The 25,889-nt window shown below is 39.4% G+C and overlaps 1 protein-coding gene across 2 annotated transcripts; it reads left to right on the forward strand.

Moving 5' to 3' along the window:
- The first annotated feature begins 3,486 nt into the window (after positions 1–3,486).
- Positions 3,487–24,666, forward strand: slc1a7b (solute carrier family 1 member 7b). Of its 2 annotated transcripts, none has more exons than XM_026345850.1 (11): positions 3,487–3,630; positions 12,948–13,027; positions 15,392–15,607; positions 18,637–18,679; positions 18,789–19,020; positions 19,136–19,235; positions 20,141–20,374; positions 21,313–21,507; positions 23,688–23,822; positions 23,963–24,062; positions 24,406–24,666. In XM_026345850.1, the coding sequence occupies exons 1-11, from the start codon at positions 3,487–3,489 to the stop codon at positions 24,664–24,666; spliced, it is 1,740 nt and encodes a 579-aa protein (XP_026201635.1). The 2 variants fall into 2 exon arrangements, with proteins under 2 accessions (XP_026201635.1, XP_026201637.1); XM_026345852.1 differs by having other exon boundaries at positions 3,490–3,630; positions 23,963–24,067; positions 24,405–24,666.
- The last annotated feature ends 1,223 nt before the right edge of the window (positions 24,667–25,889 follow it).

Genomic DNA, 25,889 nt, shown 5'->3' on the forward strand with positions numbered 1-25,889 from the left:
TTTAGTGTTCGATTTCTTAAAGATACGTTTGTGCAGGGCAGTATTTTAAAAGTGTTTCCATCATGTGGGACAAGGGAGAAAGAGATAAGCTGATTGTCAAAGTTGTTTATCTGTAGTGTCCTCAATAGTAACCATTAACTTTTCATTGCAGTGGGATCTTGCAGATGTATGCTCCCTGTATAATAAATACAGATGGAAATAAAATCTAGGCAGCAGGAAATGCATGATCAAAAGTGTAGTGTTACTTGTAAGCAGGTTCAGGTTCACAGTGTGCTGCTCATATAACAGTACAGTTACTATATATATGACGCTGCAACTAAACTTCAAGTAAAATGGTTTTCAACTATTGCAGAGCCATTTACACTAAACTGACAAAGTGGGTCCTTTCTTTTTGAATGGAGGGAAGGTGTCAGCTGAAACCCCTTAGCCTATGAAGATGATGAAACCTTCTCTTCAGTTTCTCAAATGTCATTTCAGTTCTTGTGCTTGTCCTGGCTTTGTGACAGCACTGTGAGGGACCAAGCAGGCAGGCAGCAAGTGCGGCCATCACAAGCACTGTAGCAGGTTTGTGGCCCTGCGTGATGGTCAGAGAATGGGGTCAGAAAATAGGCATTGCAGGATTTTCCTCTGTAATGAACTAAATCTTATCATTATGACCTATAGGAAAATAATTTATTGGTAAATTGGATTGCAAAGTTGCTGGTGTATATATGTATAATAATATAGTATAGTAAAATATGTCTGACCTTCACGTTGATCTAATCCAATCATCCACATGATGAAATTCTGAGAGTCACGTTTAAAAGATCAAGGATTCCGGGTTCAGCGACCTGTCCAGGGACACTTTGACATGGACTAAAGTTAATCTGAGAGTAAAATAAAACCTTCCACTAAGCTAAACTGAGTTGGTATAAAGCAAAGTTACAGCACAGCAGAGTTGACTGATGGATACATATCTTTTAATTTTTACTGACTACAGAGTTAATCACAATCCACATTGCCCCCGAAACTCTCTGCTTTGGTTCCTTTTGGAATCAATATGATTGTGATTGGCTCTCGCTAACACTGCGTTACAGGACGTTTGCATAAAATTAAGTTGTAAACCTCACTCTCACTCACAATGGCCGGCATCTTCTATTGCTATACCAGCTTTTTGAAACTCTGTGAGTTTCTTGATTTCTTGACTTGATATACAGTACATGCCTGATCTGATCTGTCTCTGTCCAGAGGCTGCTTGCTATAGTTTGGACCGCGATCTAGAGGTAGTTAATACTGATGGAGTAGTGCCTAATTCCATGACACATCAAATTTCGAACACTGAAAGAAACAACTTCTAATGTAGAACATTCACATGAAATGGTTTTCTCTCTGTGCCCAGTCTCATTTTCACTATAGACAGGTTAAAGAGGCGAATCACAGCTGTCATCCTCAGGATTAGAGTAAATGAACTGGAGCAAAGTGTCTGTGTTGGGTCTCCGTGGATCAATCTGCTGTTTCTCTGTCCCATCATGTCATTAATTGCTGTACATTCATTCCCCAGCTCAGGCCAAACAGTCTCTGATTAGATGACTAGAGTGATTATACAGATGGTGATTGTCATCCCTGTTACATTTGAACTAACAATAATGATAGTAGTAATAACCAGAATTGTGTCATTGGTGGATAAGGACATTTATGTTTAGTATATTTAACACTGGTGTCTGTGCTGAGCTGTACAAACAGCTACTTGTATACATACACCGACCAGCCACAGCATTAAAACCACCTGGAGGTTTTAATTTTGTTCCTGATCAGTGTACATTTTGCACATATTACCTTTTGCATGATGTGCAAGATCTTCATAGTATTTATGCTGCATAAGCACGGACTTTGTGGAGGTCAGAGTCAAGGGGAACTCCTTAAGGTACATCACATAAAAGCACATCACCCACTCTGGCATGAATTCTTTTGTCCATCTCTTTAAGTACCACATACAGTATCTCTGACTCCTCTTGTTTCTCATAGGGTAATTTTGTGCATCCAACTTTATGTCAATCCATTTATTTTTAATTTCATGCATCCATGGTGCACAACTCTGCTGACCCAGAGCTGGCAGCTTCTGTACTACTCGCCCTCTCTTCTGCTGCCTTCTGTCCTCTGTTGCCACTACTTCCACAGCTCAGCTGCACCAATCATTTCACTTGTAAGATTATCCTGGTGTGAACTCTCATGAACGTCTTTCTCCATGTGTCAGTGTCAAATGTGTGCAGGTGCGAGGGCTTGATAAATTTGACTTTTATGAGTGAGCCTCATTAAAAGATGTAAGAGACCTCTAAATTAAGAATGGTAAAATGTTCATGCATGAGGCCCATTATTTTCTGAATGACAGGTCAATCTCACCTTCCTCTCAAATCAGTTGGAGACTGGAAAAGCTGGTGACTTTGCAGGTCCAACTTCCATCCAAACTCTGGAGCTAAGCCAAGTAGCTCACTTTCCTGATTGGAAATTAATGTTTCTTTCTGTTTCATATGAATTAAAAGTGAATTGGGGTGTGACTGCACATTAAGGTAAACACTGATGGCTACTTCTACCTGATGGCTTTGCAGGATCTCAAACTATAGGAGGTGATAAAAATTCAACCCTGTCACCAAACAAGAATCACTAGTTACGGATTTTTCTACAAAACACATCAGATGGGAAGGATCCCCTGTGGTCTAGACACTGGTGGGGATGCAGGAAGCCAGAAGAGAGACAATAGACACGTGGGTTGTTGGAAAGAGGAAGTAACTGAGAAGCTTCTTCACACACGTACATGTTGTAGCTTTTATGAATTGTGTAAATTTATATTGTTCCTTTATAAATTCTGATCGACTGTATGTGGATCCGCGCAAACTAATGACTTTACAGTTTAAGCAGCCTGTAAGTCCACCGTTAGACATGCGCTGTCGCTGTGTGATGCAGCTTACTGATGAACGTTTTTTTTTCATCGACCTCAAACTGACATCTTTCTGTTTTTAGTGCGTTCAGCCCATTGAGGTTGTTCTGCGCCACTAACCTTTGTCAGATTGTACATGGATCTTTAATCCAGTCTCAAACCTATTTTAATACAGTAGCTCTGTGACTGGGTTGGTGTTGTTAACCCCAAGGGACATGATTGCCAGCTGTTCTATCCTCCTGCCGGTGGGTCAGCACATACAGGGCCGCCGATGGGTGGAGCACAGTGGGAGGGGATGCCTGGAAAGTGAGAGGATCTTCTTAGTTTGGTGCGGGTTGCCACAGAGAGAGGACAAGAGGGCTGCTGAGCCCAAAGGTGCTTTAAACATCACATAGTGTTGGATATTTTACACCACATCTCATCCAGTGTTGTTGTTTTTTTGGTTGTTTTTATTCACCCCTTTTTGCCTCTGTTTCATCCTCCCATCTGGATTGTAGGGCTTTGGGTTTTTTATTTCTACATTTATGGGTTGCTGGTAGGACGTGAGACCTAGGACGTGGGACAGGTGGCTCATGATGGCCGTGGCTCTGGATGCAGTGTGGGTGAGGGTGAAGAACGTGTGCAAACAGAATGGACTCCTCATCATGTCGGTGCTGGCCGTGGTCATTGGGTGTCTTTTGGGATTCTTCCTGAGGACACGTCGCCTCACAGAGCAGGTCAGTCTGCCTCCTCCTCCTGATCCACTCTGACGTCAAGCGAGCGTGTGGGAAAATAACTGGTGGAGGTCCAAAGAAGTCAAATTCTCCAATTTCATAAAAAAACTCAAACAGGGTCCCAGAAATGAACATATTCTGGTCTGTTATTACTGCATTGTTGAAACACTGTAGATACAATTTAGAAGAAACAAACAAATCAAAACTAAAATAGAAACCAAAGACAAAGAGAAACTAAGCAAATTTGTTTTTTCACACTCAGGCAGAAAAAAAAATCATAATGTTTTCATCTTCAAAGAGGCAAAACTCAAATATGTTTTTTGGCAAAACATAATCTCAAAAATCAGTGTTACGTTAAGGTGTCATAAGAATAACAATGGCTCCTGGTAGATATGCACATATCCACATACATAATATTGTACCTTTTCTTCACTACAGTTACTTTGTGGCTTTAGTTACATGTAACTTTATGCTGGTAAAAATTCAACTAATCAATGATGAAGCATTATTATGGATTAACCAGTACAGAGAGAGGTTTTCACTATTTAACTTTCCATAATGTTTACCTTTGAGGGTTTGTTGAATCCATCTAGACTAGACTGGACTTTTTATCCAAAGCAACTAATTCAGTATTGTTTGTCGTTTTCTAACACACATAAATACAGACAGTATATTTATATACTTGCATGAAAACATACGCATCCACAAAGCATACTGTACATGTGTAAAGCAATTTAGAATCTAATTACACTGTACTTTTATGTATCTATTTCTATCTCTTGTCTCACATTGTACCTTTGACAACATTAAAGATTGACCTCACAACACAGTGATGGCAGACAGTGTGGCATCAGGTCAAGTCGAGTGCGCTCCTCCACTTATCCTCATGTTTAACTTTAATTGACATTTTTGGACATATTTGCATACATTTACCCCCTGACCACTGAACTGAATACAAATACACAAACATTGGTTTGGATTAGTCTTTTAGGCAGTGAAGTATGTGTGTGTGTGTGTGTGTGTGTGTGTGTGTGTGTGTGTGTGTGTGTGTGTGTGTGTGTGTGTGTGTGTGTGTTGATTTACTTTAGAAATATAGAAAGGATGAATGCAAATCCAGGCTAAAAACAAACCTTTTCATTGAATTTAATACATGTGGCAGCTTGAGCACTTCAGCCCTAAATACATCCAGCAGCTTTCTGTAGGGGCTTCATAAACAAAATGCAGTCTTCTCCACTCACTAAAGCTCTGTCATATTCTCAAATAGGACTAAAAATAGCGCGTGGCTCCTTCACTCTCAATAATAGGGGATTACAGTCCAATCAGACAAATGCTTTTCTCTAATTGTAAAGCAAATAAGAGTGCCTGTCAGTGTGACACATGGTAAGGTACACAGGAGGCACAGACCTTTATGTTTTCAGACAAATCATTGGGACTCAGGTCCCTTTGGGTTTGAAGGTCAAGAGCTCAAATGAGAAGTAATGGCAATCTGTTTGAGTGTGTGTGTGTGTGTGTGTGTGTGTGTGTGTGTGTGTGTGTGTGTGTGTGTGTGTGTGTGTGTGTGTGTGTGTGTGTGTGTGTGTGTGTGCCCGCCTGGCATTAGTGAGGTGAAATGAGATGAAACTTGACTTGATTTCCGAGGAGAAATTAGACGATGCAGAGTCCAAAGGATTATGGGAAATGAAACAAGAATACAACTATTTCTGTGATATCCAGAAATAAGTGAACTCGGCATTGAATGTTATTTATGTATCCATACGTAAGAAATGGATCAATATGTACAAAGTCCAGGAGTGCACAGAGAGTTTTATTGTGTATTATTTCTTAATAATTCAATACTCTATCTAACATTACTGTGAGTGTAGGATGAAGGACAAAACCTCAGTGCCAAAAAACAATGACATGAAAACAAATAAAATCCTTCACAGTACGGATACACTACTGTATGTCTGAGTATAGCATGAAGTGAGGGCTGTGACATGAGTGTTTGTTTTACGTCTGCAGTGGCACTTTTAACCCTGAAAGGCCCACAGGCCCATTTAAATGTGGTTGATGGAAGCTGAAATCAAGAGGATACAGGAGGATGTGTCAGTCTTCGGTTGTTATCATGCCATTTAATTGGCCTTTGAATGTTGTTATCACCTCCATAGCTTTAAGCTGGTACTACAGATACCTGCTCCACATGTTAGCAGCTCAGTAGGTTGTTGTCATGTTATTTGATGTTATATGAAAGTTTTTACACAAGAAATAGATGTACGTCTCTCTCTGTGCCATTTTGTACCTTCAACCTTTCCAAACATGGTGTAATGTTACTCCATTTTGACTTAGGCAAGCACAATAAACCTGGAGGTAGCCTTAGTTGATTTCTAAAAATATTGTAATTATAGGTATAATAAGTTATCTGACTGCTGACATTTCAACATGGCCGACAGTAGCAGCGGGTAAAATCTTTTATGCAAAGAGTTCAAATCAACATAATTCCGTTTTAAATAACCTCAGAAACAACAGTGCACGCAAAGTATGTGGATGCCATGCAAAAGTGTTCAGTGTTCAGAGGTACATGATACATGATACATGTTGTGGGTTAAAATGCGTATCTCCTCCTTTGTTGCAACACTTTTTTTTATTTTATATGAGCTTTTTAGACATGCAACATGAAGTATTGGATGCCTTGTTGTGCTGGACACTTTATCTTTGTCAAGTGGAGTAAGTGTTTTTAGGGTGTAGTGTACTCCTCTTGATTGGGGATCACCAACACTTTAGGAAATGTGTTCCACATGGTCCATTTGGTTTATTTCATATCTCACATAATTATTCTTTCACTAGTAATGGGTCTGGGTTCTCTTAGGTTAAAGTGAAATGCATTTTGAAAAAATGTATTGATGGTGGATTAGATTACAGTGGGGATCATTCAAATATGTGTTCTTTCCATTCACATACATGAGGGAGACAGAATAACCTATTAGGTACATATGGCGTTTTCTGACAGTGATGTCAGCCAGGACAGCAAGTTCAAACTTGAAGAACAGAATCCAAATTACAAAAAGGAAGATGTTTTCCATAGAAAATTACATCAATTTTGTCCTTCAGCTTCCAGAATAGATTTGTTTGTGCTGTTTGGTCTCTTTACCATCTGAACCAGCCGTTTGAGCACAGGCTGCATTAGCAAACCCATCTGACCTCCTCTGTAGCTACTCTAAAAGCACTAATGGTGTTGCACATTCTTCAGGGCCACTGTTTCAGATTCTTTGAAGCCATCAGCAAAACTCTATGGTTTCTCCATGTTTTTAACTGTGACCAATGTAACAAAGTTGAAGTTTAGTTCACTTCCATAAATGACTTGAGACTCATGCATTTTGTTCAAAGCTCACATGCTGACAGATGCAGACATTTGACACAAAAAATCCCATTAAATTTGTATTGTTCAGCATTATTCTCTGGTTCCAATTCTAACAACAATCTTTTTCTCACTGTTTTGACCTTGTCAGTTGCACACATCAGGGAAAATACTCTTACTTAACTAAACTCTTTTTGCTTGCTTTTGTACACTCTCGGCACGAAGGCAGAGAAGACAGCCGTAGCTGCAGGGTAGTGAAGAGTGAAGTGAAGAGGCCAGAATAACTCTGATATACTCCACCATCAGCACTTTTAGCAATGTCTGCTGGTCCAGCACCCAGCCGTGATAACCCAGCCCTGTGCCTGCCGCAAAATATCCACAACCATCAACAAAGTTTCATTCAAAGCTGCTAAGAACACTCCTGCTGGCTGGAAAATTCTGTACTACTATTATTATTATTATTATTACTATTATTAAAACCTTTAAAATGATGTTTTGTAAGTTGAACCATTTAAACCAGCAGAAAAAGAGATCTGATGCTTGCCACTGACGCATCCACTCATAGCTTTATATTTGTTTACTTCCTATTCCATTGCACTACCAATAAATTATTATTATTATTATTATTATTATTACTATTATTAAAAACTGTAAGTAAAAAGTCTCTATACGCAGTTGTCATGGCAGTGGAGTGGAGCCATTATTTGGTCAACATATTAGAAATAAATAGCTTTTTCAAATGACACAATGGAAGTTGTAGTGTGTTTCTGCAGTAGCTGTTTTCTTGTTAACAAAGAGCAATTGAGGTTAGACTATGGCAATGTGATTATCCTGTGCTGTGTACCGAGCAAAGTCTCCCCTTGAAACACAATGGCCAACGTCCCTGAAAGTTGCACTGATTCAACATTCACTCAGCACGCTTTGTAGTGCTGTGTGGTGACTCTATCAGAGTCACGAGTGACACAAGCAGCAGTGTCAGTATCTGTAACCTGACTTAAGCAAGCATACAATTTTTTACCAATGAAGAGAATCAAACGCACTCAGATGTCGATCTTGCAACAACATGCAGCATTGTTCAGTTGAGTTAACAAATTTGAAGAGCCTATATCGTGCCCTTTTGGGTCATGAAAAACAGGTCCTTGAAAAGCCGTGTAGTTTATAGTAAGTGGCAAGTCTGAATCAGTTCATTCATTGGATCCTTAAATGAATCCAGCATCAATAAACAGTTGGAACTTCACACACATGAGTACATGTGTATACTGGTTTAACTGCTAAGTGGGAACCACCCTGACAAAAATAAGGCAAAACACTAAGCGTTTTCTAGCATTTATGACTTCAAACTTTAAAAAATGTCCAAGTTTCAAGCTTGATTTCGAGCGTTTGTCTTGTTATCGTTCAGTGAAAAACAGAAGGATGCAGTTGCTCACTAGGTGTTACCACCAGTTACTCCACATTTGTTAATGAATACCTTATAACTTACCAGACTCCCTCTTCTGTTCTGCATTTGGGTCCTGAGTCCTTGCCTCTCAGAGCAGATACTGATATTGACACACAGACACAGACCCAACACCGGTGTCAATGAAACTGAATCTGACTGAGCAAAAATTGGATTCTGATCCAAGTCAGATCAAGTTGACCCTATGCACCCTCTCCCCGCAGTGTCAGAAGATGGTAGGTACTAAGCCAGTGTTTAAAAGTTTTAAATGTCAAAGATAGTTGAATAATAATAGGCTAATTTAAGCTGGTTTTCTTATCAGGGTTGCAACTGGGTATGTGTAATGAATATGATGTGTTCAGTTATGTCTTCATGCTGCTGCTAACGTTGCGTCACATAAGTCCACAGAAACTTTCTACCTGAAATGTTTTTGATGACACACACTGTCTGATCTAAAACCTGAATGAAATCAGATTTGCTTCCTTCAGTATTTAGGTTTAAACTGACTACAATTTACTGCTAGTGCTCACTGGACTCTATTGTAGAGCTACACAGAAGAACACGTTCCTTCTCATGCCACACTGAGAACAAATGGGGGGGTGGGGATTATGCTTTAGGCCAGGTTTTAGTTTCAACCTGTAGTTTTATTTATGTTAATTGTACACAATTCTGGGTAGGTATGTGTAGGATTCTGTTTTTGGTGGTTGAACTTCTGGACTGAATGTTGTAGGGCCTGATCAGAGGTAACGCTTGGAACTGGTTAAAATATATTCACACTTAGGTCAGCAGTTGTGTTTCTCCACCACAACTGAATGGACGAGGAAGAGTGAACTGCAGTGCACAGCACTGGGCTCTGACAAATAGTGTCCTAACGTGACCCAAAGCAAACAGCTAAACTGACTCTGCAATAGCTTTAAAACTGTCAGCATGTTCTGCAAATGCCTAAGCATAATCCCAGTGTAAATTGGTAGGATGATGTGAGGAAAACACTTAACAGGCATTACCCATCCAAGTAAGCACATTTTGAGAAATACATATTCAAATAGAAGCCTGAACGAATTCAGGAACAGTGTACAGCTCCCAGACAATATAGAAGGTCTAATATAGTCATATGTGATTTTAATAAAAGCTTTGATTGAGTCAGGCTTTGCTGTTCGTACATACAGTGAGAAATCTTCATTTACAAGGTGGGGTGAGCGAGGCGCAGCTACCATGACATGTTGAGAGAGCATCTGCTTCTATCTGCTGATTAATAACCATACAAAAACATTTCGAGGTTAGGGATGTCAGGGAGGATGGTGGATTTGGGGGGGTGGGTTGCTGGGCAAGGCGGATGCATAATGACAGCTAAAGAGCTTTTCTCTTTAAGCAGAGAGAGCTTAGTTTGCTGTGTAAGAGCAGGATCAGCATTCGCACACAGCCAGCAGAGGTTGGTCTCTGCTCTGCCCGTCTTACACGTGGATTCCTATTTGCCTCTATGTGTATCGCACACACAGAAAACACACTTAATAGAGAAAACTCTGTAAGTCACACGATATGGTTAGTGATCCTTAACCAAAACCTCAGCCTATCTTTCAGAGAGACCTACAGAAACCAGAGATTCACCTGAGCTTAGCTTTGTTATTTTACTCCTATGTAGCCATTGTCTACACCTCTCTCGCAGGACTTGTGGTCTATTGTCAAACACCCAATCGTTACTGACCAGTTGTTTCCCATGTTCTACTTAGTCGTTAGGTGTGTGCCACTAGTGTCAAAGACTAGAAATGCGTAATTTGTTGTTGTTCATAAACAAATATTTAAAATTCAACATAATTCATTAAAGAAAGCCTGAAATAGATTACGTTATAAATGTGGTCGATCTGACTGAGAGATACTTATTAGTGATGATCAAACAGATGCACTGGTTAAAATTAGGGTCATGACAACTGATGCATTTTCACACACTATGTGTGTTCATGAGTGACTTTTCTGAAAAGAGACAGTCATAGGTCAAAGGTCATAGTGCACAAATACTGCAACATGAGCCTTTTGTTTGTTCACTGCGCCACTTCACATTCACTGACGTGTGCACGTGTGTTGTCCAGACGTCTGTGTTCAACTTATTTATTCGCTTGACAATCGCAAAATAATGACTGTCCAAGCTTTTTAATCATCATCTTTGGTTAAAATAACATGGAGGCCAAAAGACAAATCAATATAGAAGTGAACCCACACACCTTCGTTCACACAGTGTGAGAATGACAGTAATTAATAGGTGTAATTCACCCAGTCTATACAGTAAACTGCAGAGCCAGTCACATTCTCACCATGACAGGCTGAAGGACATTTACACTTTAAAGTGCAGGATTATCAAACGCTGACTCCCATAAAGTGCCCCATGACCACAGCGATGACTTGGGAGAAAAGAAGCTTTTTTCCCACTCTTGACATGCTGCCAGGTTCATTTGGACACAGTGGAGATGTGAGGTCTGGCTGCAGGGGGATGGAAACAGAGAACAGCTGTCCACTGCTGCTCTGCTCTGGACGGAGGCCAGCGTTAAGCTCGGCGCACACACAGAAACAAATGACAGAAAAACCTGCGAGCTGTGCAGACGTGTGCCAAACTGTCACCCAGAGCTCCTGCTGTGGGAAAGTGGAACCTTTTGTTTACCTGCGACTGCTCTGCTGTTCTCTTCTCGTTTGCTTTACCTGTCCGTGTTCAGCTCTCCTTCAAACTTCTTTTCTGCCTCATTTGGCAGTGATAGGAGTTGTCACTTGCCAAAAGCTATTACTTCCACCTACACAAGTCTCAGGCATGGCACACAGCAGCTTGAGTAAGAGAGGCCTGTGGCAGGAATAGATAACATTTTTGTCAGTCTTGGGGACTCCACTGATTAACTCCTTTTTATCATACAGCATGGTCATTTTATTCTTTGCATCAGATTAAATGACTTAAATCTTTTTGTTTAGTCGTGTTGTCAAGATGTTGCATGTTTCCTTAATCGCTTGTATGACTGATTTATGCTTTGAGCTGCTTGTTAAACTGAACTGCTGTCAACAGGCGGGACAGAGGATATGTTATTGTTATAATGAATCTGTGTTTTTGTAAAATTTATGCAGGTCAGCACTTTGTCTGAGCTCTCAAACAAATCAACAGGGGAACTCTACTTGGGACAGGGTTTTATTCTGTAACACCTTTTTAGCTTTTGAGTAATTCACCACACACTTTGCATACAGTATGAGAAGCAGATGGTGGGGCCCCCGGGGCTGAAGGGCGCAGAATGTGCACACAGTAAAACATTATCATGACAAATATCACTTAATGTCAGCAAACAGCAGTCTGTTCTGTTCTCTGTAAATGTATTTGCACGTTTGCCATGATCCAAAGGTGAGCACGCTCTGTGAGCCATACACAGCATTTCTTTAAGCTGTTAGTAAAAGTTTAAACAGTAATAGAATGAGAGTGAATACTGAACTTTGGTCCGTTTACCATTTGTCCAAATAAATGCTAATGTACGCAGTAATTCAGTCAAATGAATACAGCTGCTTGGCAGCAAAGAATCCTTCAGGCAACCTTGACAGAGGTGTGTTTGACAATTGTGTCCAGTGGAGTAAAAGTACAAAAGAGCACCAACTGGAAAGTCCCACAACACCCATTAACAATCAATAACATCAAGTAGAAACTTTTATAGTTCTGCATTTACACCGAGTTGTTTCTTTAATTTCATGCATCAGTTCTCGGTGATAAAACTGCTATCAGAGAGTTCACTGCTCACTGCAAACGTGTTTTTCATGTTGTTGTTTTCTGTCTTTCAAGATAAAAAATATAAGTTACTGTTTATCAAATGTGACGGTTTATGTCTCTATGCGGCATCTTCATAACCACCAACTTCAGATTGTTGTGTGTTAGAAACCAAAAAGAGGCTCACTACTACTATAAATAAATGAGATAAATGAAATGTTTGTGCAAATTGCGCTAACATGGAAAATGAAAAATATGATGCTGTACAATTGAACTGAACTCCTGAAAGACAGTGTGTGTGTGTGTCAAATTGCCTCTGTGTGTTTCCAAATACTGACCCCCTGCTGAGCTGTGGTGGGGAGATGGTAACAAAAGATGGAATTCAGTAGACTTCAGTAAACAACCAAAGAATTTGTCTCTCCCTTTGAGGACAGCAGTTCAATGTGCACGTGGACGCACTTGAAACTATGCAAAACTATCCCTAAAGCATCTTGAAGAAGAACTGGTCCAGTGCCTCATTTGCGTCCTTGGGACGAAATGGCGTCTATTTGGAGCCACAGAGCCTCTACAATAGATGATTCAACCTTTTTCATTTTCTAACCAGGTCATGACTCATTTTTTAATTATAAATTTATTGATAGAGAAAAATACATACTTGCGCTTCCTTTCCTCGTCATGCTGCTGCAGCTCATTTCCAGCTCAGACACCCGAACCACACCGTGTTCCTCTTCATTATTCTTTAAATAACTTCAAGTACCTTTTCGCAAGCTGTCTAATGCTTTTCCTCAAATTATCTGTTACCATCATTTGTTCTTCTCTCCTTCTGACAGGAGGTGAAGTACTTTCAGTTTCCCGGGGAGCTGCTGATGAGGATGCTGAAGATGCTGATTCTCCCACTCGTCGTGTCCAGGTACAAACATCAGGTTTCTATTAGAATCCTCCTAACGTGAATCCTCTTTCAGCTGCAATCACTCTTCACTTTTTGTCAGTGGAAGGATGAAAAATGATGCATATTTTTGGCCAAGATAGGTCTGCGGCAAGTTGTTCCCATCAATGAGTTAATTGCATGCATGACACATATTGTTCTTTCGAAAATGAGCTGATAACATCAAACAATCCAAATATATTCTGACTAGATTTTCCTCCCTATTCATTTTTATGAAGCGGATGTGTCCAAACCAGCCATTTAGTCTAAATATTTTGAACTCAAGTGCCAAATGAATCTCCCAGTAATTACACCCATCAAACTTCATGCTCCTGCATCACAGTAGTAACAATACTACTGAGGCAAGAACTGATCCAGCAGAGAGAGCTCACTGGGTAACATGGCTACAAGTACAGCAGCGATTAGGAGTGTATTGATTCTCAGAATCCAAAGAACCTTTGTTTGTTTGTTTGTTTTTGTTGTTTTGTTTTTCTTTTAAAACACGGAGGACCTATAATCTGTACCCTTGACGCCTCACTGAACGCATCACATCACACGTCACAGCAGCTGCTGACAGACAGGTTTTGCTACACCAGACACAGTAATTTTCTTAATGTGAAGCACTGATAAAAAAGGCAGGTGATACATCCTCTTACAACAAGAAACATCACATTTCTGGGTTATTGTGTCAAAGCTGCAGGCATTAGGGAAATGCTAATGATGTACAGGAGAGTCCACCACAAAAGAAGTGGGACATCTGTAACAGGGTGGCAGTGGGTTGGGTACACCTCAGCAATTCTCCAGTGTGTCAGCGTGTAGCTCTGGGTTCATGTTGCTCTTCACACGACTGTTCCCACTTGGAAAGCTTGTGATCTTTTCTTTGGTTGTTTGACATGGCAACGTACCAGCACCCCTCATTCCTAGCCAGTCCAAGCTACTGCTTTTCAGAGTGCACATACTGTATGGACTGCTAGAGGAAAGTGAGGAGAGTTTGAATTCGACAAGAAAGGTTTCAGGTTTTGGAATAAGGCGTTACACACATTTCACATGTTTGCACGGCATCTTTATGGCAACAACGTGCTTTTGTTAGCCTGAAAATCATTTTACTGTAGCTCCTTTTTTTTACATATCCCAATCCTGCCCATACTTTTTTCTCCTGCTGGCTCATTTTTCAAGCCAATTGTTTTCTGAACATGTTCCATTCATTTCATTGCACAATATTCATTTATTTGATCAGCAGCCAGCACAGACAGATAAAATAAAAAATGGTGTATCTTAAATATCTGGAAAGACAGCCTTCCCTATGATATTAAGGCAATTAATTAGGCTGCTCGTTCACTTCACATGCCATGAAAACCAATTTATAGTATGAGAAGTTTTGTAAGTCGATTCCAGAGTGGGAATTAATTAAAGAGATCCTAGGATGGCAGCTATTAATATTTCAGATGCTTTTAGCACTTTAGGGTCTGACCTGCTGTGATATTGATGAAAAAACAGTCAGTGCTCAGTGTTGAAGGCTGAAGGCGCTGGACTACAGTCCAAGATAAACCAATCATTTGTAATTTAACTCTCCTCTAGAAGAGAAGATTGACAAGCAAATTGTAGAACACTATGTACACAAAGTATTCAGTATATATTACAATATATTGTTGACACTTGGGCAGCATGTCGCCAGCTGCACAAATGACCTTGAATCAATTCATTAAAAAAAGACAATGGATACAATTTATTCCAGAGAAAAATATTACAGTATATTAGTAAAGGGAAACAGGTGACTCTACAAACAAATCAGTCAATGCAACCTGTCATTTATGGGAAAAAATAAATAATTACTTTACAGGGTTTTTAAACATTTTAGGGCCACAAGCTGAATCAGAATTCAACTCTAATCTTTGAAACCTAACACAACATATCATATCATGGTGTTTTGCATAATTTTAGGTTTCTACTTTTATTCTGGGGCTCTACTCTCTAAACACTTTTGAATGATTTACAAGTGCAATAACAGTGTTTTGTGCTGTCACATCATGAAATGGATCATTTGTAATCAGAATTACTACTACTCTGCCAATGGCAGCTGCAAGTGAAAGTCCTTAAAGACATACAATTGCATACTTCTGCATTTGATGGCAGTATTGTCCAAACTCGTGTTCTTAAATAACTCCTTCTAAATGCATTTGCTGATTGTCAGAGTGGGAAGCACAAGAAAGGAAAAGAATGGCTACAAAGGAGAGACATTGTAATGTAATAATTGCAGTAATTACATTATGCTAATAACTTAATTATTCCTGTACAGTAATGTCAAAGAGCAGTTATAATTGTGCCTAAAATGGTTTAATCCTCTTCCAGTTTGATGTCAGGCCTGGCTGCCCTTGATGCCAAGTGTTCAAGTCGGCTCGGCCTCATCACGGTGTCTTATTATCTGTGGACCACCTTTGTGGCCGTCATAGTTGGGATCATCATGGTGTCCATCATCCACCCGGGTGGAGCAGCCCAGAAAGAAGACTCAGAGGACAGTGGCAAGCCTATCATGAGTTCAGCTGATGCTCTGCTGGACCTCATCCGGTAAGACCATCACTACAGCCAGTCAGCCAGCCAGTACCCAGGTCGGACAGAAACAATTATACACAAGTGGAGCACATGTCGTTCTGTTCTCTCACCGTACACGAGCCGCAGCCACACGCAGCCATGTCAAGTCTTACATCAACCACCTTCAGCACACAGGTTGCTAGCTGCATGCTCTGAGATTCGTTTACATCAGAAAGAGGATAATTAGAGGAAAACAAAGAGGGTATGACTGACAGTGGGTTCACAGTATCACAGCATAAGCTTTTCAGATGGTCTGGTTACAAATCTACTTAAAAGCTAATTGGACTCAACAGTTATATAAAATTTGCATTTGTTTTCAGCTCGTTCACCTGTTGATTGCGGTTGATTATCTGCTGAACATTAAAAATTGGTGAGGATGTCGCACTTCTGTTCCATGATTGGCACATTTGGGTACTTGTAGAGTTAAAAAGTGTTGTGGCTGACTTGAGTAAAGCATAACCTCCATTGTATCTGTGAGCAGTTCACTCCAATGGAGAAGAGAGCGAGAGCAGCAGAGAAGGTAGAGTAATGGTAATAAATCACCATTTGATCTTTATTTTAGCTGATACTGATCCTTTATAATATACCCATCCTTATGTTCAGCTTAACAGAAAACTAAAACTAACGAACTGTAGCACCGTTACACTGTGTCTGCTGTGCTCGCATTAATTCAGCTATTGGTAAATCAGTAAGTAATAACACCTTGCTAGAGAAGACGTCATCCTCACAGCATCCTGGTCTTTCCGACTCTCTGGATTAGCCCTAAATCCTGAGACAGGATTAAAAAGGTTGGATTGTCTTAAGCTTTTCACTTCATGTACTCTGGGTAGACTTCATTTTTGACTACAAAACATCAACGCCAAGCTCCTTTAACAGGAGATGCTACTCATTTTCTGACATTCATTACCATTTAAGGATGCGAGAGTTTACACCAGTCAACCACAACATTAAAACCACCAGGTAGTTTTAATGTTGTCACTGATTGATGTACTTTAATGATAATACTCTGGGGGTTTGTCACTACTAGTAACCCCTCTCATGTTACACAGTCATTCCATTTTATTACTGATATAAAATGTTGATTAGTGATGTTTCAATTAAGTCACATTTTATTTCACTCGAATCCAGTTGGCTCGTAGAACATGGTGCTCCGCAGAAGTTCCCCTCATGAATGTGGGTCAATGATCTTTTAAATGAAATGGATTCTAATAAAAAAGTGTTTTGCTTCTACTTGATCTTCGCAAAGTCTTTGACACAATAGATCATGATATATTTACTTCAACTGAAAAAAAAAACCTGTTTCCTTCCTATTACATAGATGAATTTCTACAGAAGTCCTACTGTTGTTGTAATCTTTCAGTGGAAATTGGCGTTAGGTCGTTGGGACATTGGTGAGCATCTGTTGGGCTTGGTTTTGAGGTGTGACCTGAACATCATTCTTAAAAGCTAGCTCTTAGTGAGAACTGGTTGACTACTGTTTGTAGGATGATCTATTAAAACATATTGAAATCATTAACAGTAGAATTTGCCATACTTTCAAATATCTGGTGTGCTAGATTAAGAAGCTGGATTATGTGTGTTTTATAAAACACTAGCAGTGGGTGGTTTTGATTTATTAACCTGTGCATTATGGGCAACACACATTTCCACTACACCAGGCTCCTGGCTTAAGAAGCCAGTGCCTTGTTCACTTGTTCAGTTCTTTCAGTGATGCAGTGTATTACAGTACTACAACTCTACTAGATAGCATCCACTGTGGCATTACCACAGAGAGACCAATAAAGAGACACAAAAAAAACTGAATTTGAATAGAGTAAAACATGTCAAACTTTATTTCGAAGCACAATTACTTTACATATCTGTCTGGTTTGTGCTGGAGAGCACAGTCTACCTATCTATCTACATTTCTATCTATCTATCTGTCTATCTATCTACATTTCTATCTATCTATCTATCTATCTATCTATCTATCTATCTATCTATCTATCTATCTATCTATCTATCTATCTATCTGGTGTGAAGAGTTCAGTGACTGTTTTTTAAAATGCTGCTTTGGAGAACAAACCCATAGTTCTGTGGGAAACTGAAGGTATTTGGATGAGTCTAGACTGAGGCTTTGGTCTTGGTTAAATAAGCCACATTTCTTTGAAACTGACACTGTCTCAAAGCAGAAACCCTGCCTCTAGTTTATATTAAATCACTGAATGTTAGAAAAAATCAAGAATGTTGTTCTAACTGTGAACACAGTGTGAGGTCAGTTTGTTAAGGAGGCACTTCCAGCAACAATTTATTTCAGCATCATTTGTTTAGACGGGTGGCTAAAATTCACTGGACTGAATCAAATAAACAGGATTCAGTATTAAACAGAATTCAGTATTTAGCCCAGAGCTGCACTAGGATAATCTTTTTGGTTTTCATCATGTTTGTTGGATAAATGAAAATAGTTGTTGAAAAAATGTCTCACCACCTCCTTCGTTCTTTCACCCTGTTCAACTTGGTTATGAACGGATTATGTTCTGATGAAGCTTCAGTGGAGTTGTCTGCTGGTTGTTGTTGTCCTTGCCTTCTTTTTGTTCTTTTCTGTTTTTTACTTTCCACTCACATCAGTCGGTCGAGGCAGATGACCGCCCACCTTGACCTTTACTGTAGTCTGGTTTTGCTGGAACTGTCCTTCCTCTTCAGTGTTGTGTAGTTCTTGCTCATGTGGGAAAGTTTGTTGGATAAAAATGTTTCCTCACTGTGTTTTCATGGATAGTGTTTCCCTGTTGGACATATTCCCTCATCAGTTGTGATGTCACCATAGTTTAGAGGGTTCTGATGTATCAGATTGATTAGTTACAGTGAACAAAACCTGTGTCAGTGCTCAAATGATTGTTTTATGACAGAAAAACGGTGAGCATATGCTTTAAAAAGATTGGAATAGGGGTCTTTACACCAACTTATTTGAACTAGAGTAGTGATTATCCATATATTTTCATATATATATATATATCTTTGTCTTGCAGCAACATGTTTCCATCTAATCTGGTCCAAGCCACATTTCAACAAGTAAGATCAATGTCATGCACAGCACTTTCAAACATTAACAATTCGTTTTAGGACTTAACTGAAGTGCAACACTTATTCTGTTTTTCCTTTTTCTATTCCCTGGCAACAGTATAGAACAAGTAGCCAGTACATTGTGAAACCCAAGCCAACGGTGAGTCAGGCCCAGGCAGAGTCAACGTCACGACGAGTGCTCATCTACGGCATCCAGGACGATAATGGAACTGACATTCAGAACTTTGCGCTTGACCTGACTCCACCCCCTGATGTGCTCATACACACTCAGGAAGGAACAAGTGATGGAATGAATGTCCTGGGAATTGTTATTTTTTCAGCCACCATGGGTAAAAACCTAAATGATTATTACCTGAATTTTGCAGTGTAACTTTTGGCCTCAAATGTAGACTTAATTTAAGCTTTCATCTATAATTTTAATGCTGGCATTTTGTGTTTTCATAGGTATTATGCTGGGAAGGATGGGGCCAAATGGAAGCGCCTTGGTGAATTTCTGTCAAAGTCTGAATGAGGCCGTGCTTAAAATCGTTGCCATTGTTATATGGTGAGGAGTTTTAAAATATATTCTACTTTAGCAAGCTGTATATGATTCATGTCCAGCAGATGGGCCAAAAACGTGCCATAATGTCTTAATAGCTGTATGTTTACTGTATATATGAACATTTCCAGTATGTAAAAAAGAACGACCAGTTCCTGAGTTAAATTACTAAAAGATTAGACAGATGTTGTCCTATGGTCATCCACAATAGTCAGGATTGACATTGTCCCAGAGCAAAGAAGCCCACCCTGATCTACACTATACACAGTTTGACACTTTATGACAGTTGCACACATTACACAGCTCACACTATGCATTCTACACACAATGATACTTTTTTAACGTAAAGGCAAGTGATTGATCCCCTTTAAGATAAGTAATATCAAATTAAATGGGGGCGTCTCCACCATGAGTGACGTGAATTATATCATCATAGTACATATAATATAATGTAATACATTGACATTAATGTCAACACCAGATTTAATCCAGATTAACACTGGACTGTTTAATTAATTATTAATTAGGATCATAGATATTTGTGCAGAGATATTGGTAAATCAATTAAATTAGAGTGTAGCCATAATGTGAGTATGTTTGCCACAACAACAGATTTGTCATTGCAGTTCAACTGTATAAGACCATAACTTTTAGAGACAGGGCAGCCTGGAGCAGTTTTTGTTCAAAACCTTCCAGCACCATCCAAAGCTCTGACCAGATCACTAGATCCAAATATGTTGTTAGACCCACTGAGGTGAAAGAGAGGGTTCCCATTTTGAGATAATGAACCATTTTCCTGCCACGCAAGCATTTCATGTTGGTGTTGCTTGAAAACCCTTGAATAGGTTAATACATTTAAAGTTACAGCACTTATCAAAGCTTTGACTTTGAGCTACACCTTGTCCTGCTAGGTACTTCCCATTTGGCATTGTGTTCCTGGTGGCTGGTAAGATCCTGGAAATGAGTGATCCATCAGCTATGGGGAAGAAGCTGGGTTTCTACGCCGTCACTGTGGTGTTTGGTCTTGTGTTGCACGGCTTGTTCATTCTGCCTGCCATGTATTTCTTCATCACCAAAAAGAGCCCCATTGTCTACATACGGGGAATTCTGCAAGCCCTGCTCATCGCCCTGGCAACCTCCTCCAGGTACAGAAAATTGCTATGATGAACAAATCCAATTATAATTATGTTTATATTGACATGTTATGAGAAGAGGGGTAACTAATTTCCTTTTACTAACTGGTAAATACAAATTATACACCATTAGTCATTTTATCTTTCCCTTTGCTTTTTTCCATTTACTGGAACATAACAGTGAACGGGATGTTGCCAGATGATAAAAAACATCTGATATGTGTGGGAAGAGAGTGGAATGTAATGGGGCATTCCACACATTTGATTACACTGGCACCCACTCGTTTAAGTGTGTGATTTAATGACCATGTCACTGCTTTTGCGTGTTATAGCCCAGTTACGTTGGCAGACGTTACTGTGCAGATACCAGACTGGCTTCATTTTTAGCTCTTATGAAAATGAATGGGAACCAGTGGCTGCCTGGAGGGTTGGAAAGCGACAAACTAAAATCACAACAGCATGCTTTGGAAAATGCTCCTCAGGAATGTTAAGTTATTTGATTTTACGTAAATTGGTTAAAAGACACAAAAACACTGCTGTGGTCCATTAAATCTTCACATTTTTCCATGTGAAATCAATAAGTGTTTTCGTTGCAGAGAGAGGAAGGCAGTGTGTATTCAGTTTGTGGTATAATGATGCTGGTCGAACAAATTTATTTCTGTTTTGTTTTTGGCCAAATCAAGGCCAGTGAGTGTGGAATCATACTTGCATGTGTGTGCTGGGCTCATGTCAGTATGAACATCTGCTGCATGCTGAATGTCTTGCAAAGCATTGTAGGATTTGCTCGTATTCATATAAGCTTCAGCTGTTTCCTTCTCTCTAACAATCCGTAAATAGTTACCATTTGCTTATACACATGCCCGGGAGAAATTAGGAAGTGGTTAAGTAACGATTTGTTGCCTGACCTTTGAATGTTCTGGGCTCTCTGTCTTGTTTTCTGTTTTATACAGCTCTGCCACATTGCCTATAACCTTCAAGTGCCTCTTAGAAAACAACCACATCGACCGCCGTATCATCCGTTTTGTGCTCCCTGTAGGCGCCACCATCAATATGGATGGCACTGCTCTCTATGAGGCTGTGGCAGCAATATTTATTGCACAAGTTAATAATTACGAGCTGGACTTCGGCCAGATCATCACCATCAGGTCAGTGGGCCATGCTATATACCATCTGTGCTTGTAAGCTCATTAACATAGTAAAAACATTATTGGGATTTTAAAGCAATAAATCCTTTAAACTTGTCAAAGATGCATAAACATTATTGCAGTTTTACGTTTGTTTTTTTGTATTCTCTGTAATGTTTTTGTGTTTTTCTGACCCGATTAGTTGAATTACATATGTAGGATGATGTCATCATGAAGCCAGCAGCTGGTTAGCTTAGCAAAGTGTGTAAAAGTGACACTACACTGTTAATGTGTGCGTAGGTATTAACTTTAACATTTAACGTGTAAAATAACTTTAATAACTAAGCATTTTACTTTTGTCTACAGATTTAACAAACATGTTAATTAGTTCGAATCAGGCTAGCTGTTATTCCAGAACCGGTGTTTATTCTAAACTAACTTTTTAGCTCTTGAAACAAAAGTGTGGTTCAAAGATAAAAAGTATGCAACACAGGCTGATAACTTAATTCTACATCCTATTTAATTGACAAATATGAGAGTGGATAGGATTGGTCTTGCAATCTAACTCCCCACCAGAAAGCAAATATGTTTATTTCCCCAAATCTCAAACTACTTCTTTATAGCTGCTTAGTTTTACCTCATCCTAATTTACAAAATACTAAATGTGAAGGTGTTCCAGAGCTAAGAAACTCGGACACACCTTGAATTTAGTCCAGGGGCTCCACTACTTGATCATGCCAGTAAACACTGTCAGCAATGCAAACAGAAGAATAGCAAGGTAATGTTTTAACACTGAAAAACCCAGCAAGGTGGCACAAAAACACCTGGTGCATTTATGAAACATGGGTACACAAACATATCTTTTCTATTATGTAACTTATGGTTTTGTTTGACTTTTTTTTTTTGCTTGTTTTTAGTTTTTTTTTTCTGTATCTTTTCTGAAATTCCATCACCTTTTTTATCAAAAGCTAAATAAATATTTTTGTGTCTTATCAACCTCTCTCATATTGGCCACTCCATGTTTTTTAAACATATCCACATAACAGCTGTAGATTGAAGCTATCTGAAGCTATCTCTCTCTAAAAAGAGGCGTGTTGCCTCAGTAACCACCCCCTCCCCCCTCAACCTCCGAATGTGGACCACACAGCAAATGTACACGAACACTTCTCTCTCAGCACTCATCTCTATGCACTCATCTCTTATAGCATAAAAAAAGATCTTAATCAAGTGAGGCAGTAGCTATAGAGATGTTATTAGTTTATAGTTTATTAGTCTGGCATGACTCATGAGTCCAGGCTCATATCAAGAATAAATTAATAGAAAAATAGACTTCACTTATTTGATGTAGATGTGTATGAGCTCAGCTTATAATCAATTCTTATAATCAACAGTTGCTTCAACGTTCATCAAAACAACTTAGACACTCTCTGCTACTGCTCCGTAAGAGTCTAGGGCAGCTCAATGAGAGGCTGGATCAGTCTGTGCCAACGCAGATACTGGGGTTTTTGCATCCCTGGTGTGAGTCTGATAAGACACATATCTCAATACAGTGTCAGCATTCCAATGACTTACAAACTGAATCACAAATCTGACTTGTCAAGTTTTCCGTATCTCTTGTAAAACCTGCAGTGTTGCCAAACGTTTGGTCTGTAGCTTCCAGGTGAGTTTACTCTAGATCTGATTTAGGAGGGATAAAACAAACTAAATATCAAATTACTAGGTCAGTCACTTTTCAAAATAAATGCATAAATGATGTGAATGTCAAAAATATCAGGTTTTATTGATGCAAAAATGTAACAACTGATAAATCTTAATTTCGTTCCAAAATTGCATCTGTTCACAGCTGCTCTCATTCTGCCCATGCCCTTTCATGTATCAATATGAATCGGGTAATCTTTTAGTTACAGATGCTAAAGGAGGGCATGATAGTTTCACACACACAAAAAAAAAACAACTCCCTCTAACAGTTTTCCACTTTTAGCCACACAATGTAAATATAATGGAAAGAGCTTTTGTATTTTTTTGTTGAGAGACATTTTCCGAAATGTACTTAAGTAGTCCCAGTGACCTTTAGTTGTGTTTCAGCCATGTCATTTCACCTCAGAACCACTGATCATTAACATCTAATGTTTATGTGTATTATCTAACATCAGGTCACAATGACAAGTGTCAATCATACTGACTCTCTAAACCTCCCCCAGCATCACAGCTACTGCAGCCAGTATTGGTGCAGCAGGGATACCACAAGCCGGACTGGTCACCATGGTGATAGTGCTAACATCCGTCGGGTTGCCAACTGATGACATTACTCTCATCATTGCAGTAGATTGGGCATTGTAAGTAGTGGCCCCTCCCATAATTAATGTATGACCCAGCTCCCTACTAACTATACCAGAGCAAGAACACATGAGCATCATCTTCTCTTCGTTTGTCCAAAAATGTTTCCAAATATTTCACATATTTTCCTCCTGTACAGGGACAGATTCCGCACCATGGTGAATGTTATGGGGGATGCTTTGGCCACAGGCATCATGGCACACATCTGCAGGAAAGATTTTATGAAAGAGGGAGATGGGGTGAGTCAGTTCTGTAAGGAAGCAATAGAACTATGAGACTTGTGACAGACAGCACAAACTTATTCTTTTCAATTGTCTTTCTTCAAATGTCACAGATCTCGAACACTCAAAAATAGCAGACTTTAATGAAGGATTAATTACTGTAATTATAAGTTCTACATATAAACAATATAATGTGAACATTTTTAATAATAGGGAGATTGATATAAAATTCTACAAGGCTGTCACACTCCTCCACACACTATTTAATTTTATAATATCTGTGTGTGTCCTGGTTGTGTGACATTCTGTTATTAATTCTCATATCCCCACACCTTTCTTCCTATAACCATTCTACACTCAGGTGCCTTTGATCTGTGAGACCAAACCTGCATCGAACACCACGCCTCTGATGAACTGTCACAACAACAATGGCAACTACCGACCCCCTTCCTCAGGGTTCAAACATGAGCTCGTCCCTCCCGACGTGGCCCAGCTCATGCAGCTGGAGGAGGGCATCCGGCCGTCCACCGAGAGGAAAAAGCCTCTGATTCCTCCAAGACACCTAAAGAAAACCAAGGGACACTGTACGATTGACATGAATGGCCTGGAGACCAATGTATAGCCTCCTGTTGGCGTCTGATGAGTTGTCTGCGTAGTCGTGCTGATCAGAACGTCAGACAGACCTTGACAGGTAGGAGGACAGCGCAAGTCTTCTTCTTCTTCAGCCAGCTAAATGTTTTGGTGTCACAATGTCAAATTGTCAAGAACCTTGAGTAGAGACATAGCAGTGACACTTTCTTTAATATCGAACAAGACTTGCACTTATGACACCAATAGGACAACACAAAGATTTTATTCATAGAACTTGGACTATCCTTGGACTGGACCTTCAAGGTGAGCTGGCACCTGAACTCCCAACACTCTGGACTGATTAACTCATTTGTATTTGATAGTTACATTTTTTTATGATTTCTTAATGTTTGCTCTATGTTCAATATGCTACTAAGTAAAGTGTTTATTATATTTTGTACTTCTACAAACAGTACGTTGTTTGTGTTATAAAAAAAAGACAAGAGTGTCAGGTTTCAGCTGAACGTTCAGGAGGTGAAGTGAAATGTCCCAGTTTGTTAATTTTGCCTTATCAAAGCAGGTGGTGCTAGGCTGGCAGTGAAAAGACCGAAGAAGATTATCAGACATTTTACCCAACTTAATAATATAGGCAAAATAGAGATTTAAGTGGTTTGAACAGCTCCAGGAGCGATTCATTTAATCGAACTTTCTTGGCAGCTTCACATCCTAAAAAAATGCTTATTGTTGTTAACAGTAAAGCGAGACACTTGGTTATACCTGTCCATATCCATTCCCCAGAAGCACTGGAAAGACAATTGAATCATTTGTTTTTTTCTGTCCACTGAAAACATTTGGATCTACTAATGTAGATCTAGAAATGAAAGTTCACAATTTCAGCTTTTATTTGATGTTTTGTACACTTTGAAAGTCCAAATTTTGAAAAAAATGTTTTAATTTGAAAAACGATTGCAACATGTGACTGACGGCTGTGTCCCATGAGATTTATTCTCAAATTGTTTCTAGCTCTAAATTAGTACTCTTGGTTTTAGCCGTGGGTTTTTACCTGTGAAGACAGTGAACCAAGGAGTTGTCTATTGAGAAAAGCAAGACAAAAAAACAATCAGAGCCAAAGCATAAATATTGGGCATAGCTAATACAACAATCTGGAATGTCCTGGAAAAGAGAGGAACATCTTATTGTGAGCAATTCACATATAACAGGCCATTCAAGCCGATCAACAACAGCTGATAACAGAAGAAGTGAGACCTGTATCAC

Source organism: Anabas testudineus, chromosome 4 (genome assembly GCF_900324465.2).
Source record: "Anabas testudineus chromosome 4, fAnaTes1.2, whole genome shotgun sequence".
In the NCBI taxonomy this organism is placed as follows: domain Eukaryota; kingdom Metazoa; phylum Chordata; class Actinopteri; order Anabantiformes; family Anabantidae; genus Anabas; species Anabas testudineus.